The sequence below is a fragment of the Astyanax mexicanus genome, chromosome 19, assembly GCF_023375975.1.
Source record: "Astyanax mexicanus isolate ESR-SI-001 chromosome 19, AstMex3_surface, whole genome shotgun sequence".
Taxonomy (NCBI): Eukaryota; Metazoa; Chordata; class Actinopteri; order Characiformes; family Acestrorhamphidae; genus Astyanax; species Astyanax mexicanus.
The window spans coordinates 26,228,060-26,245,669 of record NC_064426.1 but is presented as its reverse complement, the minus strand read 5'-3'; the positions used below and the strand labels follow the sequence as shown (position 1 = coordinate 26,245,669).

General features: G+C 38.3%; 1 protein-coding gene across 2 annotated transcripts in view; it reads left to right on the top strand.

The window, feature by feature from the left end:
• The window catches only part of kcnh4a (potassium voltage-gated channel, subfamily H (eag-related), member 4a), an 80,369-nt gene extending 72,779 nt beyond the window's left edge, over positions 1-7,590 (top strand). For both annotated transcript variants that reach the window (XM_022672582.2, XM_015607607.3), the window contains exon 16: positions 141-7,590. In XM_022672582.2, coding sequence (XP_022528303.2) covers positions 141-1,046 — 906 coding nt within the window. In that variant the 3' untranslated portion in view covers positions 1,047-7,590. The remainder of the gene's footprint in view (positions 1-140) is intronic.
• Positions 7,591-17,610: the final 10,020 nt, after the last annotated feature.

Here is a 17,610-nt window from a genome sequence, read left to right as displayed (position 1 = left end):
TATGTTGCGTTGTCTGTCCCAGTGCTGTTATATACATATAGCAGGTAGAAAAAGTGTGAGGTAGCCGATCCGGGAGAGCTCCGGGAGAGACAACCGGCATGTTTAAGTTCATTTTTAATTTTCTTTAACCTGTTTTACAGATGAGCCGCCTTAACCAGGAGGTGTCCAATCTGGCCAAAGAGCTTCACGAGATGATGCATTTTCTCCACACTCACATGACCCTATCCCACTTCCCTTCCACACTGCCTACATACTCATCGTTCAGCCTCCACCCGCAGCCCAGCAGCACCAGCTTGACCTCTTCATCTTCAGACTGGCCCAACCGACTACCCTTCAGCATGGCCACCCCAGCTCCCTGTAGACAGACGGAGGCCACCACCAGGGACACTTTAGGGCTCCGGGCCGGCTGCAGATGCGGTGGGGATCCAACCCATGAAAGAAGCTCCATTGTGGGTCAAGAAGGGGAGCATATCCATCAATCAGCCAGTCTACACAGCACCTGCCCACACTCCATGTGCTGCACTGACCAGGAAAGAGTGGCAGCCCTCGGCCTGGAGAGCCAGCCAAGCCCCTACCACACCTCCAGGACCACCCCCAACTCGCCTTACCTGAGCCACCAAGCACACCGACCAGTACCCTCTCTTCTCAGCTTGGCCCCAAACTTCTCCTCCATGTCTGGCCCTCCCGGAATGGCCCCTCAGGTCAGAATCGGGCCCTCTATAAATTCCCCAAGCAAGGTCCAGCCTCTGTGTTCACATGCTAACCTTAGCAAGTCCCACCCCTCTCTGAACCTCCAGACGCCCCCTGACCCCACGTGTCAACGCCCTTCAGGGGCCACACCCATACACATCTCGCTCACGCCCACCGGCCAGCCACAGCCCCTTACTGCAGTTAGTCCACTGCTGCATGTTGGGATTTGTAGTTCTAGCACTTTACACTTTCCTACAGAACCCAGACAGAACGATCTGGTGGGGTCGAGTCCTGTTCACGCACATGAGAACGTCCTGATCTCTGCAGGGGAAGCGACAGACACTGCAGTGGTTTGAAACTGTCTGAATGTAAGGAGATGAGCTCTGATAACCGTAAAGTTCTGCAATGCATATCAGCTCCATATCAGTTTACACCCTTTTTCATCGGAAAAAATGAATGTATTACATAATGTATCATAATTATATAGCCTACATATTAGCTTTATAGTAATTACCAGGGACCGACAGGGTAATGATATGCTATGCATATCATAGGAATCATATCATCAGTACTGAGCAATGGATGTGTCATTAAAAAGACAGATTTAGGATTTAGACTTTTTTCTAATTATGGAGAGCCTTTAAGTAAACAACAACCACTTTAGTTACTGCATAGTGACTATAGTAGATGATTGGTTGTCAGCATTTTATTTATTTTATATATTTTATAGATGTATTTATTCTTAATATATAATAATTATATAATTTATAGTGATAGTTAAAACAGTTAAAAACTGTTTACCCCTATCTGTGTATAAAGGTCTCAGACTCCTGATCATTAAGGCTGTGGTGATGATGGAATCAAACTAAACAAAACAAAAATTAATTTCCTAAATCTTGTTAATTCGGAGGCTTGTTAAAAAAAAGCAAAATGAAAACCACATGAAATCACTTATGAACATGCAACGTAAGATAAGGCAGTCAGGCAGCCACTCTAGAGCTATGAAACTGTGTCCATATGTGTGTCCAAACAAGTAACTTTTCTCAAAACTATGCTTTTATGTACACGATACAATACAATTTGCCAGTGTTAAATGAGCAATTTAATTTACACTGTAAGTGTTAAAATACAAGACTTAATTAACACAGTTTAGTTAATTTAACACAGTAATTTCACAGCTCTCAAGTGGCCCTACGTTCTAACTGCTGCTTATCAAGGGTTCAGCACTTAGTTCTGTCCAAAGCCCAACTTCACTGTCTGGGGACAATAAACAGTAAGCAAATGAAATGGGGAGGAGCACTTAATAGCCTTAAGAGTATTAACTGAATAATAAACATTTATAAGCCAGTTAATGTCAACATTTTGTCCTTATATGGAACAACTGCATATCTAAATAAATTCAAACACGCCTATCTATTCTGGCATCTGGTTGTAAAGCCTTCCCAGAATAATAGAGGCTGTTAATAACAACCTTTCTTTGGTGGGTTTCTATTGTAATGCTAAGCACTTTGTCATACTTTTACATTTACCATTTATTGTTTATTCTAAAAATGCAAGCATTTATAATATTTCCAATGTAAATATAAATTTAGGATTATTCTGACCTATTTGTAACTCACTACTTGAAGTTCATGTGCAATTCTACCTCAACAACAATAAAGGTTGCTAATTCTGCCTTAAAATAACCTTAATTATGTGCTTGTTCTTTTGGACAGTAAAACTACAAATTTTCTAAAATGTATAATCATTTAATTTATCAAATATGACACTGAACAAGATTAATTTCTATCTGTTTTCTAATTACTTTCTATCTGTAATTAATAGAAAGACAACTTTAATTAAAGCAGAGTATGGACAGAAGGTTCATCTGTATCATAAATAAATAAATGAGGCTTAAGAAGGCTTTTTGGAAACATGAATAAACTGGCTTTTTCAAACACTTTAACATTATTGTTAAGGTTGCTTGTAAATCTCTAAGATTAATTGATATTGAGAAATGCACCCCAAAAAAGGTATAAAGAAATGCTTAACAAATAAATATCTATTGTTGGAAATGTAGTAAATCTTTAACTCTGTTCCTGGTACTTTTACCAAAGAATTAGTGCATTTATGGGATTTTAAACCAAAGGAGAATGTTATTTTTTCCAAATGTGCCAAACGTGTATTAAAAAAATCTTTGAATGTACATCATATCTTATACCATTGTTGAGAAAAAAACGTCTTTTGTCTACTTTTTGCCATTTGTTATATTTTCTTTTACATAATACAAATATGCTTGATTTTGCATTGTGTCCAGATTTCACCATGAATGGAAACAATAGAATAGAAATACTTTAAAATGTTTTTTTTTCTTTACAATATACAAAAACAAAAATAACTACTACAAAGTTGCAAATAGGCAGAGAATAGAAAAATAAAAAATAATAAATTACCTGGAATTTTTTGTACATTGCTAAACTCTCACTTCAATCATAATAATTCTGGGGTTGCATATTTGGTTTTAGAGCTTCTACATTATTTTTTTTTTTCAGGCAAAAAACATATACTGTATTTTTTGCACTATAAGGTGCACCAGATCATCAGGCGCATGATCAATAAACATCTATTTTCTGGTCTATTTTCATACATAAGGCACACCGGATTATAAGGCCTATTTTAAGAGACACTACAAGGAACTTCCAATTCAGCAGGTCTCGCCGCTGGGTGGTGGTGGCGGGGCAACTAACTAAGTTAAATAAAGCTAAGCTAAGTAAACAAAACTGTCATAAAAAAAACATTTTATTTTAAAGTCAAACGAGCGCTGGATGTTAATCTACACAGAATTCTCTCCTGAAAACGGTTTATTTGGGTGAGTAAAGTGCCTCCATTTATTTATAGTAGGCTTAGATTCCCTAATTTCTCCAGCAAGGCTGGAACATTAGCATTAGCAGCTAACCGCTAGCTACACTGAGGAACCCTGGGAGATCCAGTAAGCTGGGGCGATATTAGCTAGCAGTTCATCCCACAGAGCTTGTTTTAACACGGTAAACACGCAGGCTACAGTCTGATATACTTACCTCTAAACAGCAAAAGAGCTAGTGCGGTTAGCAGCTAATGCTAATGCTACTCCAGCCCTGATGCTGGAGAACTAAACTAAAACTCTTGTATAATGCTGTTCTTTAGCAGAGTGGCTTTACTGCATTTTACAACCTGACTTGTAAAATTTATACATAAGGTGCACTGGTGATTTTTGGGAAAATTAAATAATTTTAAGTGTGCCTTATAGTGCGAAAAATACTGATTTTTTTTATTTAATCTCACATGTTTTTGCCTGTAAACGTGATTTAAAAGAACTTCACAGCTCTCATAAATTCCCAATCCTTTTTTTCCCCTCTGCTCTCTGTCTGATTTTGCTCTCTTTTTCTAATATCTCTTAAGAACAGACTAGAATGCCTCTAGACAAACTTTATTTTATTTACTTTTGCAGGGATTGCGCTGGCAAACAATCCCAATGAGCTCAAACTGTTAAAAAATGGGTATTTTCTTACATGTTGTTACTAATACATTATGTATGACTGTGACCAAACAGTGACCAGAGCATGTCTGTTTCTTTCTCTGTTCTCATAGTCAAGATGTTCAGTCTTGTGCATGTGCAGATGGGGTGTGATCTGGAGCTGATATGCATTGCCACATTGCTACAGTAGCATCTATGCCTGTGTGTCGAACAGCTGACTGAAAGACGCTCAAGACGCAATATTTATAGGCCATATGGAGGAATGTCACAGATAGTGAGTCTCCATGGAGACTGAAGAAAACGGGTTGTCCCTGGCGCAGAGGAAGGACGATGAAATGAGGATTCCTCTGAGAGGCTGGAGCGCGGGAATCAGCTCCCTGATTGTCTAAATCAGAGCATTCATCAGTGGATGAAAAGCTGTGGCTAATCTGTTCCATTCAATTCAAATCAATTCAGATTTGAACAGAAGAAACAGGGTATCTCAATACATAAACAAAACTGGACTGTGTTCAAACACTTCTACACAGTTCTTCACACTGCGGTAAGGGACCTGATCCAGGGAAGGCAAGCACCTGCACCCACACCCGCACTAGTGGCCTTCAATACAGTGGGCTGACTGATAAATCATCTTGTTTTAAGTACACTCCACCAGATCTTTCTACTGTGGGTGCCTGCATGGTTTAATATATACAGCCTCTAGTGTCGTACTAGAGAGCATATTGGCAAACCTGTCTGCCGTGCTAATTAAAACCTCGCACTGCATGATATTCCTGACAGCTTTCCTTCTGTGGATTATGTGCTTTGTATTCGTTAACTGCTTCTCTTGTTTACAGCCACAGCAGTCTGACAGACAGAAAATATACAGTGGCTTATAAAAGTGTTTATAGTGTTGATTTTTTTTCACATTTTTTAATTTTTCAACCACAAATAAAATGTTTTTTATTAAAATTTTAATTGATAGACCAACACAAAGTAGCACATACTTTTTAAGTTGAGCGAAAATGATATATGGTTTTAATTTTTTTTTATCAAATAAAGGTCTAAAAAGTGAAAAAAACATGCAATAGTATTCAGGCTCCCTTTCTCTGAAACACTCATTAAAATCCAGTCCAATCAATTGCTTTTAGAAGTGACTTAATTAGTAGATAGAGTCCTGAGAGCTATGTTTAATTTAGTCTCATTATAAATATAAACACCTGTTCTGTTAAGGCCTCAGTAGTTTGTTAGAGAACACTAGTAAACTAACAGCATTACGAAGACCATGAAACTCACCAGGAGGTCAGAGACAAAGTTATAGAAAGGTTTAAAGCAGGGTTATGTTCTACCTGTCCACCTAAACTAACAGATCAACCAAGGAGAGCACTGGTCAGAGAAGCAGCCAAGAGGCCCATGGTCACTCTGGAGAAGCTGCAGAAATCCACAGCTCACAGGACAGTCGTGCAGTCCACAAATCTGGCTTTTATGGTTTATGGAAGAGTAACAAGAAGAAAACCATTGTTGAAAGAAAGACATAAGAAGTGCAGTTTGCCACAAGCCATGTAAGGGACACAGCAAACATGTAAAAGAAGATGCTGTGTTCAGATAGGAGCAAAGTTGAACATTTTGGCCTAAATGCAAAAGTAACACTGCTCATCACCCTGCATATACAATCCCCATTGTGAAACATGGTTGTGGCAGCATCATGTGGTGGGGATCCTTTTTTCAGCTGGGACTTATTACAGATTTTTATTTGATAAAAAAAATGATCATTCCAATTCACAATTATGTCCGAGTTTGTGTTGATCTATCACTTATCTCAATAAAATATATTTAAGTTTGTGGGTGTAACGTGAAAAAAGTGAGAATGTTCAAGTTCGAGTTTAAACCCTTTTGCAAGTCACTGTGTATCTGTCTGACTGACCTGCTGTTGAAGTTTAGACAGGCTCACTTGGCTCACTAGGTAGCCTATCACTCAGGAATGCACAATATATTATTAAGACAAAAAGTACTTAAATGCTGCATTATATACTACACCTTACTATTGAAAAGGTTTATAAATGTTTATAAATAACGCTCTATTACAATCATATATACTGTATTGGATACAAGCATATTCTGTTATATCTTTTGCTTTTTTATATGAATGAATGACTGTGAGTTGGTGACTGTACTCCAGTGGTTCCAGCTACTTTGTTGAAGGCTGTTAAAGAAATACTTCAGGGTTTAATAACGTTATCACCATCTGCTGCATCTAATTGTAGCTATCTTATTTTTCGCGAATTATGCAACAACAGTAAAAAACGGGTTAATGTTACTTAACATTTCTTTGTACATCACACAAGTACACAAGTACATCTTTTCTAGTGGTTCCTGGCACAATTTATTTGCACAATGGGCATGTCGCGCACCTCTAACTCACCATTAGTGTGTAGTACTCTGAACTATGTATACATTCCCTTTTAGTATTACAGTATAAAAAAAACATGATTGCCAGTTGGCCTTGTTTAAATTTTTTAAACTTAAACTTTTAGTTTATCTCGTTGGCCTGTTTCCTTTCTGCCAGTTGATCCTATCATTATATGGAAAATTTAACCCAGCATAATATCATACTTATATATGACAAATTAAAGAACAATAGCAACTTGCTCTTATGGCCTACAACACTGTGGCCATAAAATATAACTGAATACTCAAGGGAAGGTGGCCTGGTGGGCAAGATTACTCCCTGGTGGTATAATAATTGATGGGGGGGCACACCTATTATGCAAATAAATGACGGCAATAGCCAATAGGAAAGATGTCCGTATTGTGTGCCATTCTACAAAACGTAAAACAAAAAGTAAACTTTACCTTAACATTTTTAGTGTGTCTCAGCTCTTTATTTTACTTTTTTTTGTTGCTTAATTTCTAGTGTTTTTTTTCTTCACTTTTCTTATGTTTAGTACGATTTCCTGAAGTACATGTGTAACATTTAAACCCCATGAAACACTTTTTTTTACAATGTAATAAAAATCCCTCCTTAACTCCAACAGAAACAGGATAAACTCTTTTTTAAATCTTAGATTTGTAAAAAAAAAAAAAAAAAACTGTCCTATGTTGTTCATATGTTGTACCTCTGATCATTGCTCATAGGCAAATACACTAAATGTCTGAAGATGATAATCAGCTAGATACTAAGATAATAAGATGCAGCAGAGATAGGGTAGGGTGAAAAACACTGGAGTATTTCTTTAATGCTTTTGACTCTAAAAAGCACACAGCCCGTCCTATTATGTTTTAATAGCATTTTGAATGACGCCATAAAACCATTTTTTGCATTTGTGAGGCTTTTGTGCTCTGTTTGTACTGACTTGCCTAACAGATGTGAAGTGCTTTAATGAATAAATGCAAACTATAAGAGTTATGTACAAAATAAAATGCAGATTTTTTTAAAATATGCAATTTCACGTCTTTCATTAAATAATTTGCATGTGGACAATTACAGTATTTTTGTCATTTTGCAGAAAACTGCAAAATAATGCACTCTGTGCTGCTTAAAGAGCTCATATCGTCGCTGTCCAATGAAAAACACTTATCTCCACTTTTGTTGAATTTTAGTTGACCAGACAAACTGTCCCCTACACTGTGCCAAAATTTCATGATGAACGGACCAATAGAAACTCTTCAAAATGACCTGAAATAAACTCTTTTTAGATCAACTTCCATTGAAAGATTACAAGTTTTTTTCTCTCTCCTGTAAAGTTGCTGTTTTGGAGATAAGTGTTTTTCATTGGACAGCGACGATATGTAAAAGATGACTACAGGTGTGATCTGATTAGCCACAAGATCGTGTAAAAGTGCTTTCCTCACTATAAAATGACTCTGGAAGGCTACATTTGGGTAGTGCACCTCCTGGTGAGAAATCACTGACAGCTAGACATAGTACCTTTACGATGCATTTGAAGACATTTTGCCCAACTGGCACACTTTGAAAGGGGGCGCATCATTGGACTGAGCAGCAGAACAGCTGTTTCGATGAAATGACCACCATCTATAGAGGGTGTCCATCAGCCAGCCATTTATTTGCAGTGGTGTTGTGCACAAAAAACTGCAAATTTTAATGACAAATGGAGGTTCTGTTTGAAATCCTATAGCAGACAGCATGGAGATCTCCTGGTGAGCACCTAAATCCTGCCGTTGCTGCGGAGCAACAAACTGCACCAACTACAGCAAATACTGGAGTAAAGGTGTAAAGACCTCGGAGTGGGGGTTACCTGGTAATGATTCAAGGGACAACAACAGCTCAGCAATATGTGTAGGACATCCTGCAGCCACATGTGTTGCCTCTCATGGCAGGGCTTTCATTAGCTGGTATTCATTAGCTCTAATATCGTCAAATAGTGGAGAAAATAATTATTTTCTACACTGCTGATTTTGCAGACATTTCCCCCACCTACAGTTCTGCACTCATAAGACCAAAACAGAGCTTTTAGCAATTAGTACAACCCCAAGAATACAGTCCCAACCGTGAAGCATGGGGATAAAAACATCATACTTTGGGGGTGCTTTTCTGCAAAGGGGACAGAACGACTGCATCATATTGAAGGGAGGATGAGCGGGGTCATATATTGCAAGACTTTTGACAACAGCCTCCTTTCCACAGTCAGACTAGGTCGTGACTGGGTCTTCCAGCATGACAATGACCCAAAACACAGCCAGGGTGACTAAGGAGTGGCTCGGTAAGAAACATTTAAAGGTCAACATTTCTGAAGAGGAAACTCAACGTTGCTCAGTGTCAGCCCTGAAACCTGAAAAATCTTGGGAAGATCTGCATGTGGGACACAATCCCCGCTGCAGTGTGTGCAAACTTAGTCAAGAACTACAGGAAACTTCTGACCTCTTTAATTGCAGGTTTCTGTACCAAATATTATTAATTTGATACTATATACTATTTTTTAAATTCTGTCTCTCACAGTTGAAGTGTACCTATGATAAAATTTTTACAGACCTCTCCATTCTTTGTAGGTGGGAAAAGTACTTGTTTTCTTCCTTGCTGTATATTATCATTACATTCATACATATATTATTTAATACAATTCCAACAGCTCCTTCATTGTGTGTTGTTTATTTATTTATTTATTTATTTTGTCAGTGAGTCTATATATTCAGCAAACACACCTACATATAAATATATGGTGAGGGCATTAAACAAAGGTTGTATAGGGTTTTTGTTTTTTTTTTGCCCCTCAGCTTAAATGTTGTGGACATGTTGATTCAGTCTGAACACATCATTAAATGCAGGGGGCTTCCCACGCAGATTGCCTGCCAGAGAGATAGTCTCACTAACAGGCTGTGCACAGCTGAGCCTAACTTTGTTCTCTCTCTCCTTGTTAATCTCTATTCCTCTCTCTCTTTCTCTCTCCCTCTCCCACCCGCCAACTCTCGCCGCTGCTATGCATACCGATCAAATATTATCCCTCAAATTGATAATTAACGTTGAAATGACACTCTGCAGAGAACCACAATGGGATGTAGCACACAGTGGCTGAGCTCGCTGTGTATTTGCGGCTGTGGCTCGGGTTTATAATGAGACAGTGATGTGCACTCTGGGTACGGAGAGACAGATCGTCTTTATGTGAAGCACAGCTGGAATGTTTCTCATGGAGTCTCGGAGTGGGTGTTGTGAGGTCTGCTCACAAGCTATACTTTTCACTTGCTCCTCTCATTAGCAATAAAAATAACTGCCTGTAGGCAACAGTGTACACTTACCAATCAAATGAACAAGGATGCAGAGAACCTAGCATGAGGAGAAGTGAGCCTCATGAATAAATAAAATCAATTGGAGCTGATTCACTGTATGTTAAAGAGCGGATATCCATAAACGAGACCAAAACGGAAACATCAAAATCAATAATGACATCACATTATCATGAGATGTTGCCATCTAGACCCCAGGTTTGTCAGCCAGCTACTATATAGCCTTTATTTGCAATGGTGTCAAATGAATGAAAATCCTGGACTGCTATGGACTGCACTGTAAAAATGAAAAGTTGAGAAACTGCACTAGTAAAGCTAAACTTGTAACTATTACATCTCACCTCAACTTAAAAAAAATATTTGTTTTCAGTCGGCCTGATTTAAGTTGTATGACGTGTTTTGTAAGTTTTACTGACTATCATTTAGGATCAACTAAAAACATTTTTTGCCAATGAAATGCTTTACATTAATCAAGATCATCCAGTGGGCGCAATCCTATATTTTTCTTAATTTAATGTAGCAACTAGGAACTTGGAATTCATGCCTATTAAATCTATACATTATTATTACATTACATTACATTACATTACATTTGGCAGACGCTTTTGTCCAAAGCGACTTACAATATTGAAGTGCAAATAATAGAAGAGGTTAAGTACAAAAATAATAGAAGTTAAAAATAAAGCATCTATAGATAGGGCCTTAAGGAGGTCAGAGGGAAATAATGGGATAGAGGAGTAGAGAAGAGGAAGAAGGAGATGAGGTTAGAATTAGTTAGTTTGTTAGAGGTGTTAGGAGAGTAAGTGCTCTTTGAAGAGCTCTGTCTTCAGGAGTTTCTTAAAGATAGCGAGAGATTCTCCTGATCTGGTAGTAGAAGGTAGTTTGTTCCACCATTGGGGAACTCTGTATGAGAACAGTCTGGATTGCTTTGTGTGAGTGTTTGGCAAAGCGAGGCGACGTTCATTGGAGGAGCGCAGCGGCCGGGAGGTAGCGTAAGCCTTCAGGAGTGAGCGCAGGTAGGAAGGAGCCTGTACTGTCATCACCTTGTAGGCGATTGTAAGCGCTTTGAATTTGATGCGAGCAGCAACCGGTAGCCAGTGGAGCTCAATGAGCAGCGGAGTGACATGTGCCCGTTTTGGTTGGTTGAAAACCAAACGTGCTGCTGCATTCTGAATCATCTGTAGTGGTTTTACTACACAGGCCGGGAGGCCAGTTAGTACGGCATTGCAGTAGTCGAGGCGTGAGATTACCACAGCTTGTACCAGGAGTTGGGTGGCTTGTTTCGTCAGAAACGGTCAAATTTTTCCGATGTTATAAAGCGCAAAGCGGCAGAATCGAGCAACTGAGGCCACATGGTGCGTGAAGAGAAGCTGGTCATCAACCATGACACCCAGATTCCTAGCAACCTTTGTCGGTGAGAGAGAGAGAGAGTCGATGGTTATGGCAAAGTTGTGTTGAATAGAAGGTTTTGCTGGTATGACCAGAAGTTCAGTCTTTGAGAGGTTTAGTTGGAGGTGATGTTCCTTCATCCATGCGGATATGTCTGAGAGACGCTGTGATATTCGTGCAGAGATTGAGTGATCATCTGGTGAGAACGACAGGTATAGCTGAGTGTCGTCAGCAAAGCAGTGGTAGGAAAAACCATGTGAGCGGATAACCCGACCTAGAGAGGTGGTGTATATTGAGAAGAAAAAATCAGTCATATAAGTCATATAAGATTGCAATTAATACGAATGTAACCAGATGGACCCAGCCAGTATATAGTCTATATCAGAGGTGGAAAGTAACTAATTATATTTACTCACATTACTGTAATTGAGTAGATTTTAAGATTAATTTGTAATTTTTAAAGTAGTTTTTAAACTAGGTAATTTTACTTTTACTCAAGTTCATTTTGACACAAGTAATTTACTTCACTACTTTGGAAAACTCCCCGTTACTGAGTAAAAAATGAAATGCTGGAAAAAAAATTTTGAACAAAAAAATGTTGTTTTGTTCTCCATGGCAGCGCAGCTGAACTTCTCCCAGCAGTGTTTATTACGGTTAGCAGGAGAGATGCCACTTGTTCTTAAAAAATGTTTTATGGGGTGGTCTGAACAAATACTGCCTGAAAGGTCCAAATTATTTAATTTAATAGTTATTTAATGTATGATTTGTACTTTTTTACATCAAATAATTAAAAGTAACTATGTAACTTTACTCAAAGTAAATTTTTACTTTTCCTTGAGTAGATTTTTAGATGGGTACTTTTACTTTTACTTGAGTAGAATTTTAGCAAAGTAAAGGTACTTTTACTTAATTACAATTTTTCAAAACACAATAACTTGCTGTTACAGCCTTCAACACTGAAGCCATGCAGTCACTATAACATAACACATATGCAAATTACAAGAGAAGACAGCCTGTAGAGAAGAATGACTACACACTGATGGCGAGCGAGAGGTGGAAGGACACACTCAATATGCAAATAGCGTGACCAACATCACATGAAACCCCTACATAATTGCTCTGTAGATCCCGTTCACCTAAAGAGTCAAACTGAGCATGTGCAGAGCGGTTGGTTTGGCCTTTTACCTGTGCTGTGGAGTGACACACTGCCCCAAGTGTTTGTGGTATGATGTGGAAAGTCATCGAAAAGACAGTAAAGTCAGTAACCCCTAGTAGTGATACGAGGGACACTAACAGCTTAATGATATGTGAGCACAGGTTTTGGCTCTCATTGCAGGGACACCAACTTATATTATTGTTTTCTGTCATGAATTTTTTCCAATATTAATAAATTGGGTGCAAATGCTTGTACAGCCTTCTTAGGTCCCAATGATACAAATGCACTAGTAATACCCAACCAAACCACATGATGTACAACAACAACCACCTACAAATAACCCCTTGTATGCCATAGCACCTGCATCATTTTTGTATTATATCAATATGCATATTGATCCTAAAATGTTACCTGATGATGGCAAACTGTCCTACAACCTACAACCACCACCATGTTTCACAGATAGGATAAGGTTGTTATGTTGGAACCCAATGTGTCTACATTTCTATCCAAATGAACTGCTAATCCAAGAGGTTTTTCACAATATTTTATAATGGATCATTTTCCTTAGGAAACCTCTATACATTATGAGTGACTGGTAACTGTGGAATTGACTGGATCTTAACTGACAGGGTGAATATTTAAATGCTTTATATTAAATTGACGTGTAACATGTTTGATGTAGCTGGCGATGATGAAGGTATGCAGTGTTGCAGCGTGCTGTTGGAACACTAGCCTACTTTCCACAGAACAGGATGAGTAATTCCATGTATTCAGAGAACACTCACACATACACACACATGAAAAAAAAACTGCAAGTGGAACCAGTTGAGCTCTTGAGCAACAGGACAGGCTCTTATTAACGGCATAAAGCAGTTGTTAGGAAAAGGTTAGCCAATGTGTAAGTGCTCATCTTCCCCCTTTCATTTTAATGATAGCCTACTCCATGTGCTTATTCAGTGTATTCTGCTCAGCTGTAATTAAGCAGGGCTAGTGTCATCTGAAACCAAGTGAAAATATCATATTTAATTGCTGAACGTCGTGCGAGTGGGAGGAAAGGAACCTATTAGAAGAGTCAAGTCAGACAGAGCGTGTTCGATTTTTTACTGTCTCGCTGAAGCTGAAACCAGGCTAGACGCTGGCACACAATACAAAAACTCAGGAATAACTTCAGAGATGATCTTTAAAGGCAGGTGATGCAAGCTTTGATTTATGAAAATGTGAGGCTGATTGAGGAGGATGGTATTGTGAGGAGGCAGAATAAGGAGGGTGACATTTTCCTATGTCTGCAGCACCATCCCTGGGTCAAGAGTTGTAACTACATGACCTCAGAGATGTAGGCTGACTTTTCTTGCCCTTAGAAACACCTACAGATACAGCTGTATCTGTTGTTCCAGACACAAGGATTGCTTCATCTCCTCAATCAAATTATTCAAGTGAATAAAGTTTATAAATGTAAAAGTACATTAATACAAGCAAAAATAAATAACATCACCTCAGACAATGCAGACTGACTGGTCGTGAACTTAGAACCTATAGGTACAGCTGTATGAGTTATTCCAAACACATGAATAATTATCACAATCTCCTCAATTAAATGTTTCAAATGAAAAAAAAAAAGTTTGTAAAATTAAAACTACATGAATAAAAGTAAAAGTAACTATATGACTGTAGAACCTGCAGCTTTATCTGTTGTATAAGACACAGTGAATACCAGTAGTTTAAGACCCTCAATCAGTTGATTCAAGTGATTCAGGATTATAAAGGTAAAACTACATTAATAAAAGAAAAAAAACATTACCTTAGGCAATGTAGACTGACTGTTCTTGCCCTTAGTAACAACTACACAGCTGTATCAGACACAGGAATAGTTAATTTCCTCAATTAAATTATTTAAATGTTTGGGGTTCATCAATGTAAACGTGCTTGACTAAAAGTAAGTAACTACATGACCTCAGGCAATGTAAGCCAGGTACAGCTGTATCTGTTGTTTCAGCCACAAGGAATAGTTAATCTCCTCAATAAAATGATGAAGAGAACAAGGTTTTTTAAAAGTAAACTACATAAACAAAACTACAAGTAACAACATGACCTCAGGCAATAGGCTAACTATTTTTGACCATAGAAACAGCTACAGATACAGTTATTTAAGTTGTTTCAGATGTAGAAATAGTTAGTCTCTTCAATCAAATGAATCAAGTGAAGGTGATTTATAACGGAAAATATAAAATGAGTTATTCAGAAATATACACTATATGGACCAAATTATTGGGACACCAGGAGATGCATTGTTTCGTTCAAAATCAAGGTCTTTAATAAATAGTTTATTGTAACTATGAACTGTCTCTAATATCCATAAAAGGCTAGAATGAAATAGAATGAAAGTTGGCCCGCTGTTAAGCAGGTTTTTATAATGTGAGATTCAAAGTTTGAACGCTAGGTGTAAGAAACGGGCCAAAGAGTCTAAAAGCGGCGAGAGTGAAGTTGTAGCGCAGAAAAACGTGCCAAACAGTCTAAAAGCGGAGACAGTGCGCATTTCTAGCGCCGAAAAACGGGCCAAAGAGTCTAAAAGCGGAGAGGATGCGCAGTTGTAGCGAAGGAAAACGGGTCAAAGAGTCTAAAAGCGGAGAGAGTGCTCAGTTTTAGAGGAGAAACACTAGGGCTGGCCCGAATAGCGTTTTTTGAGCTCCGGATATTCGGCACTGATTCGAAGCGAATATTCGAATATTCGTTTTTAAAAAAAGAGGTAAAAAAAAAAAGCAAATCACGGCCCCTTTAATCCACTGAAAAATGTTCAATTTGCTCTGACCGACGAGACATATTCACCCCGGATTTTTGGTGTTTTTATCCCGGATTTTTGTGTTTTCACCCCATATTTTTTCTGTGTTTTTAGCCCAGATTTCTTTGTGTTTTCATCCCGGAATTTCTGCTGCCCCACACCGAGGCTGCTGCTGCACGGTTTCTCCGCTGCGCAAGCCAGCCCAGTAAATTGCTGTTTGTGTTTTCACACTTAGGCTATTTGCTTAAAAAAACAAACAAAAAAAACGTTTGTTCAGGAAGTATTTTATATTCTTAAACATTGTTGATTATATTAGAGGACAGTCATTGTAAACTGTACTTGGTCTATTTCAGTTAAAGGATTGTGCAGGGCATATTACTGATTTTGTATTTTTGCACTTGGGCTATAAGCTCAATATTAAATATTTCGTTTGTTTAGAAATTATTTTATATTTTTAAACCATGTTAAATTATATTAGAGTAGAGGAAAGTCATTGTTAATGACGTTATTGTACTTGGTCTATTTCGGTTTAAGGATTGTGCAGGGCATAGCCGTATTACTGATTTTGTATTTTTGCACTTGGGCTATAAGCTCAATATTAAATATTTCGTTTGCTTAGAAATTATTTTATATTTTTAAACCATTTTAAATTATATTAGATAAGAGGAAATTCGTTCAGACATCATTTTTGTAGGCCAGGCTTTTGTAACCGATTTAGCCCCTACTGTTGCCACATTACCCCTTACGTTTTATTATATAAATCAGTTTCGAAGAGCCTGCATTTTTTTTTATCATGTATAATAGAGGTCTGCGCGAGACTGATTTTTAAACCCACTCTTCCACGCTCCCGCGTTTCTGTCTCGTTACCGCTCCGCAAAAAAATTGCTTCTTTTAATCCCGCGCCCGCCCGCCACATACACATTTCTGCCGCTCCCGCCCCGCGTTCCTAATATAAATTAAATAAACTACATTTAATGCTTCAAATTTACTTATATATTTATTAAAACAGCAGCGCTGAATAGTGTGGTCCCGTTCCTTACCCCAGTCCAAACACCATCGGTGTGTGCGTGTGTGTCGGTCCATCCTGCGCGTTGAGAGTTTTCTTTAGGTTTTTTTTTTTACAATTATTACAGTTTTCTTAACTATTTATTAATTTGCTCCCGCATCGTCTGGATTAAACTCCCGCTCCAGCCAATAACAGTTCAGTTCTGTCCCGCGCGCAAGATATTCTGACGGGACCCGCGAGAACAGAAGTGGTTAGAGTGAGGTGGAACTCTGGAAAGGAGAAAAAAAACGAATATCCGAATACCAAAATTAAAAACCGAATACCTACTCAACGAACGAATATCCGAATACCCGAATATTCGGGTCCAGCCCTAAGAAACACGGGCCAAAAAGTCTAAAAGCGGAGAGGGTGCGCAGTTGTAGCACAGAAATCGGGCCAAAGAGTCTAAAAGCGGAGACAGTGCGCATTTCTAGCGCAGAAAAATGGGCCAAAGAGTCTAAAAGCGGAGAGGATGCGCAGTTGTAGCGCAAGAAAACGGGCCAAAGGGTCTAAAAGCGGAGAGAGTGCTCAGTTTTAGCGGAGAAAAACGGGCCAAAAAGTCTAAAAGCGAAGAGAGTGCTCAGTTTTAGCGCAGAAAAACGGGCCAAAGAGTCTAAAAGTTGCCGTAATTAAGGAGTTTAATATTAAGAGACCTCATGAAATGAAACATCAATTTGAAAAATCTTAGTTTACACAACACTGTCAAAGATAGATAAAGATAGTAAGTCAAGTAAAATGGTGTGTAAATGAAAGTAATGAGGAAAATGTATTATTTAAAGTGGTGTATTTCATTATTTGTTTTATTACAGAGTCTGTGGCCCGTGACTTCAAATATATTTCTTCTTTCTGGCCCCCAACAGAAAAAGTTTGAACACCCCTGCTTTAGGATGTTGGATGGTTGGATGGCTTTCCATCATTCAACACAGTTCCACTCTCCCACAGCTCAATCCTGGGGGCTTTATATTCCTCCACTTCATTTCTGGCATTTGGCATGATGTCAGTAAATTCAGAGAATTTTATTCTGTTTGGCAGTACTTTTCTACAGAGACTAGACATGCTGTATGGATGCACTTTCACATCTATGTCAAAAATGAGTGTTAGTAGCGTATATTTTACATACCAGAACTGTGGATGATATATTAAATTAAGGAAGCAGACTGTTACATAGAAGGATCAAGATATTAAATTGAGGGAACAATTGAGGGACTGGACTGTTAAAATGAGGTAGTGATTTAATAAATTTGTGGAGCAGTTTGTTTGGAAATTATTTATTAAATTAAGGGAGCACACTGTTAAAACGAAGAAACATGTTACTAAATTGAGGGAACAATTTATTGAACTTA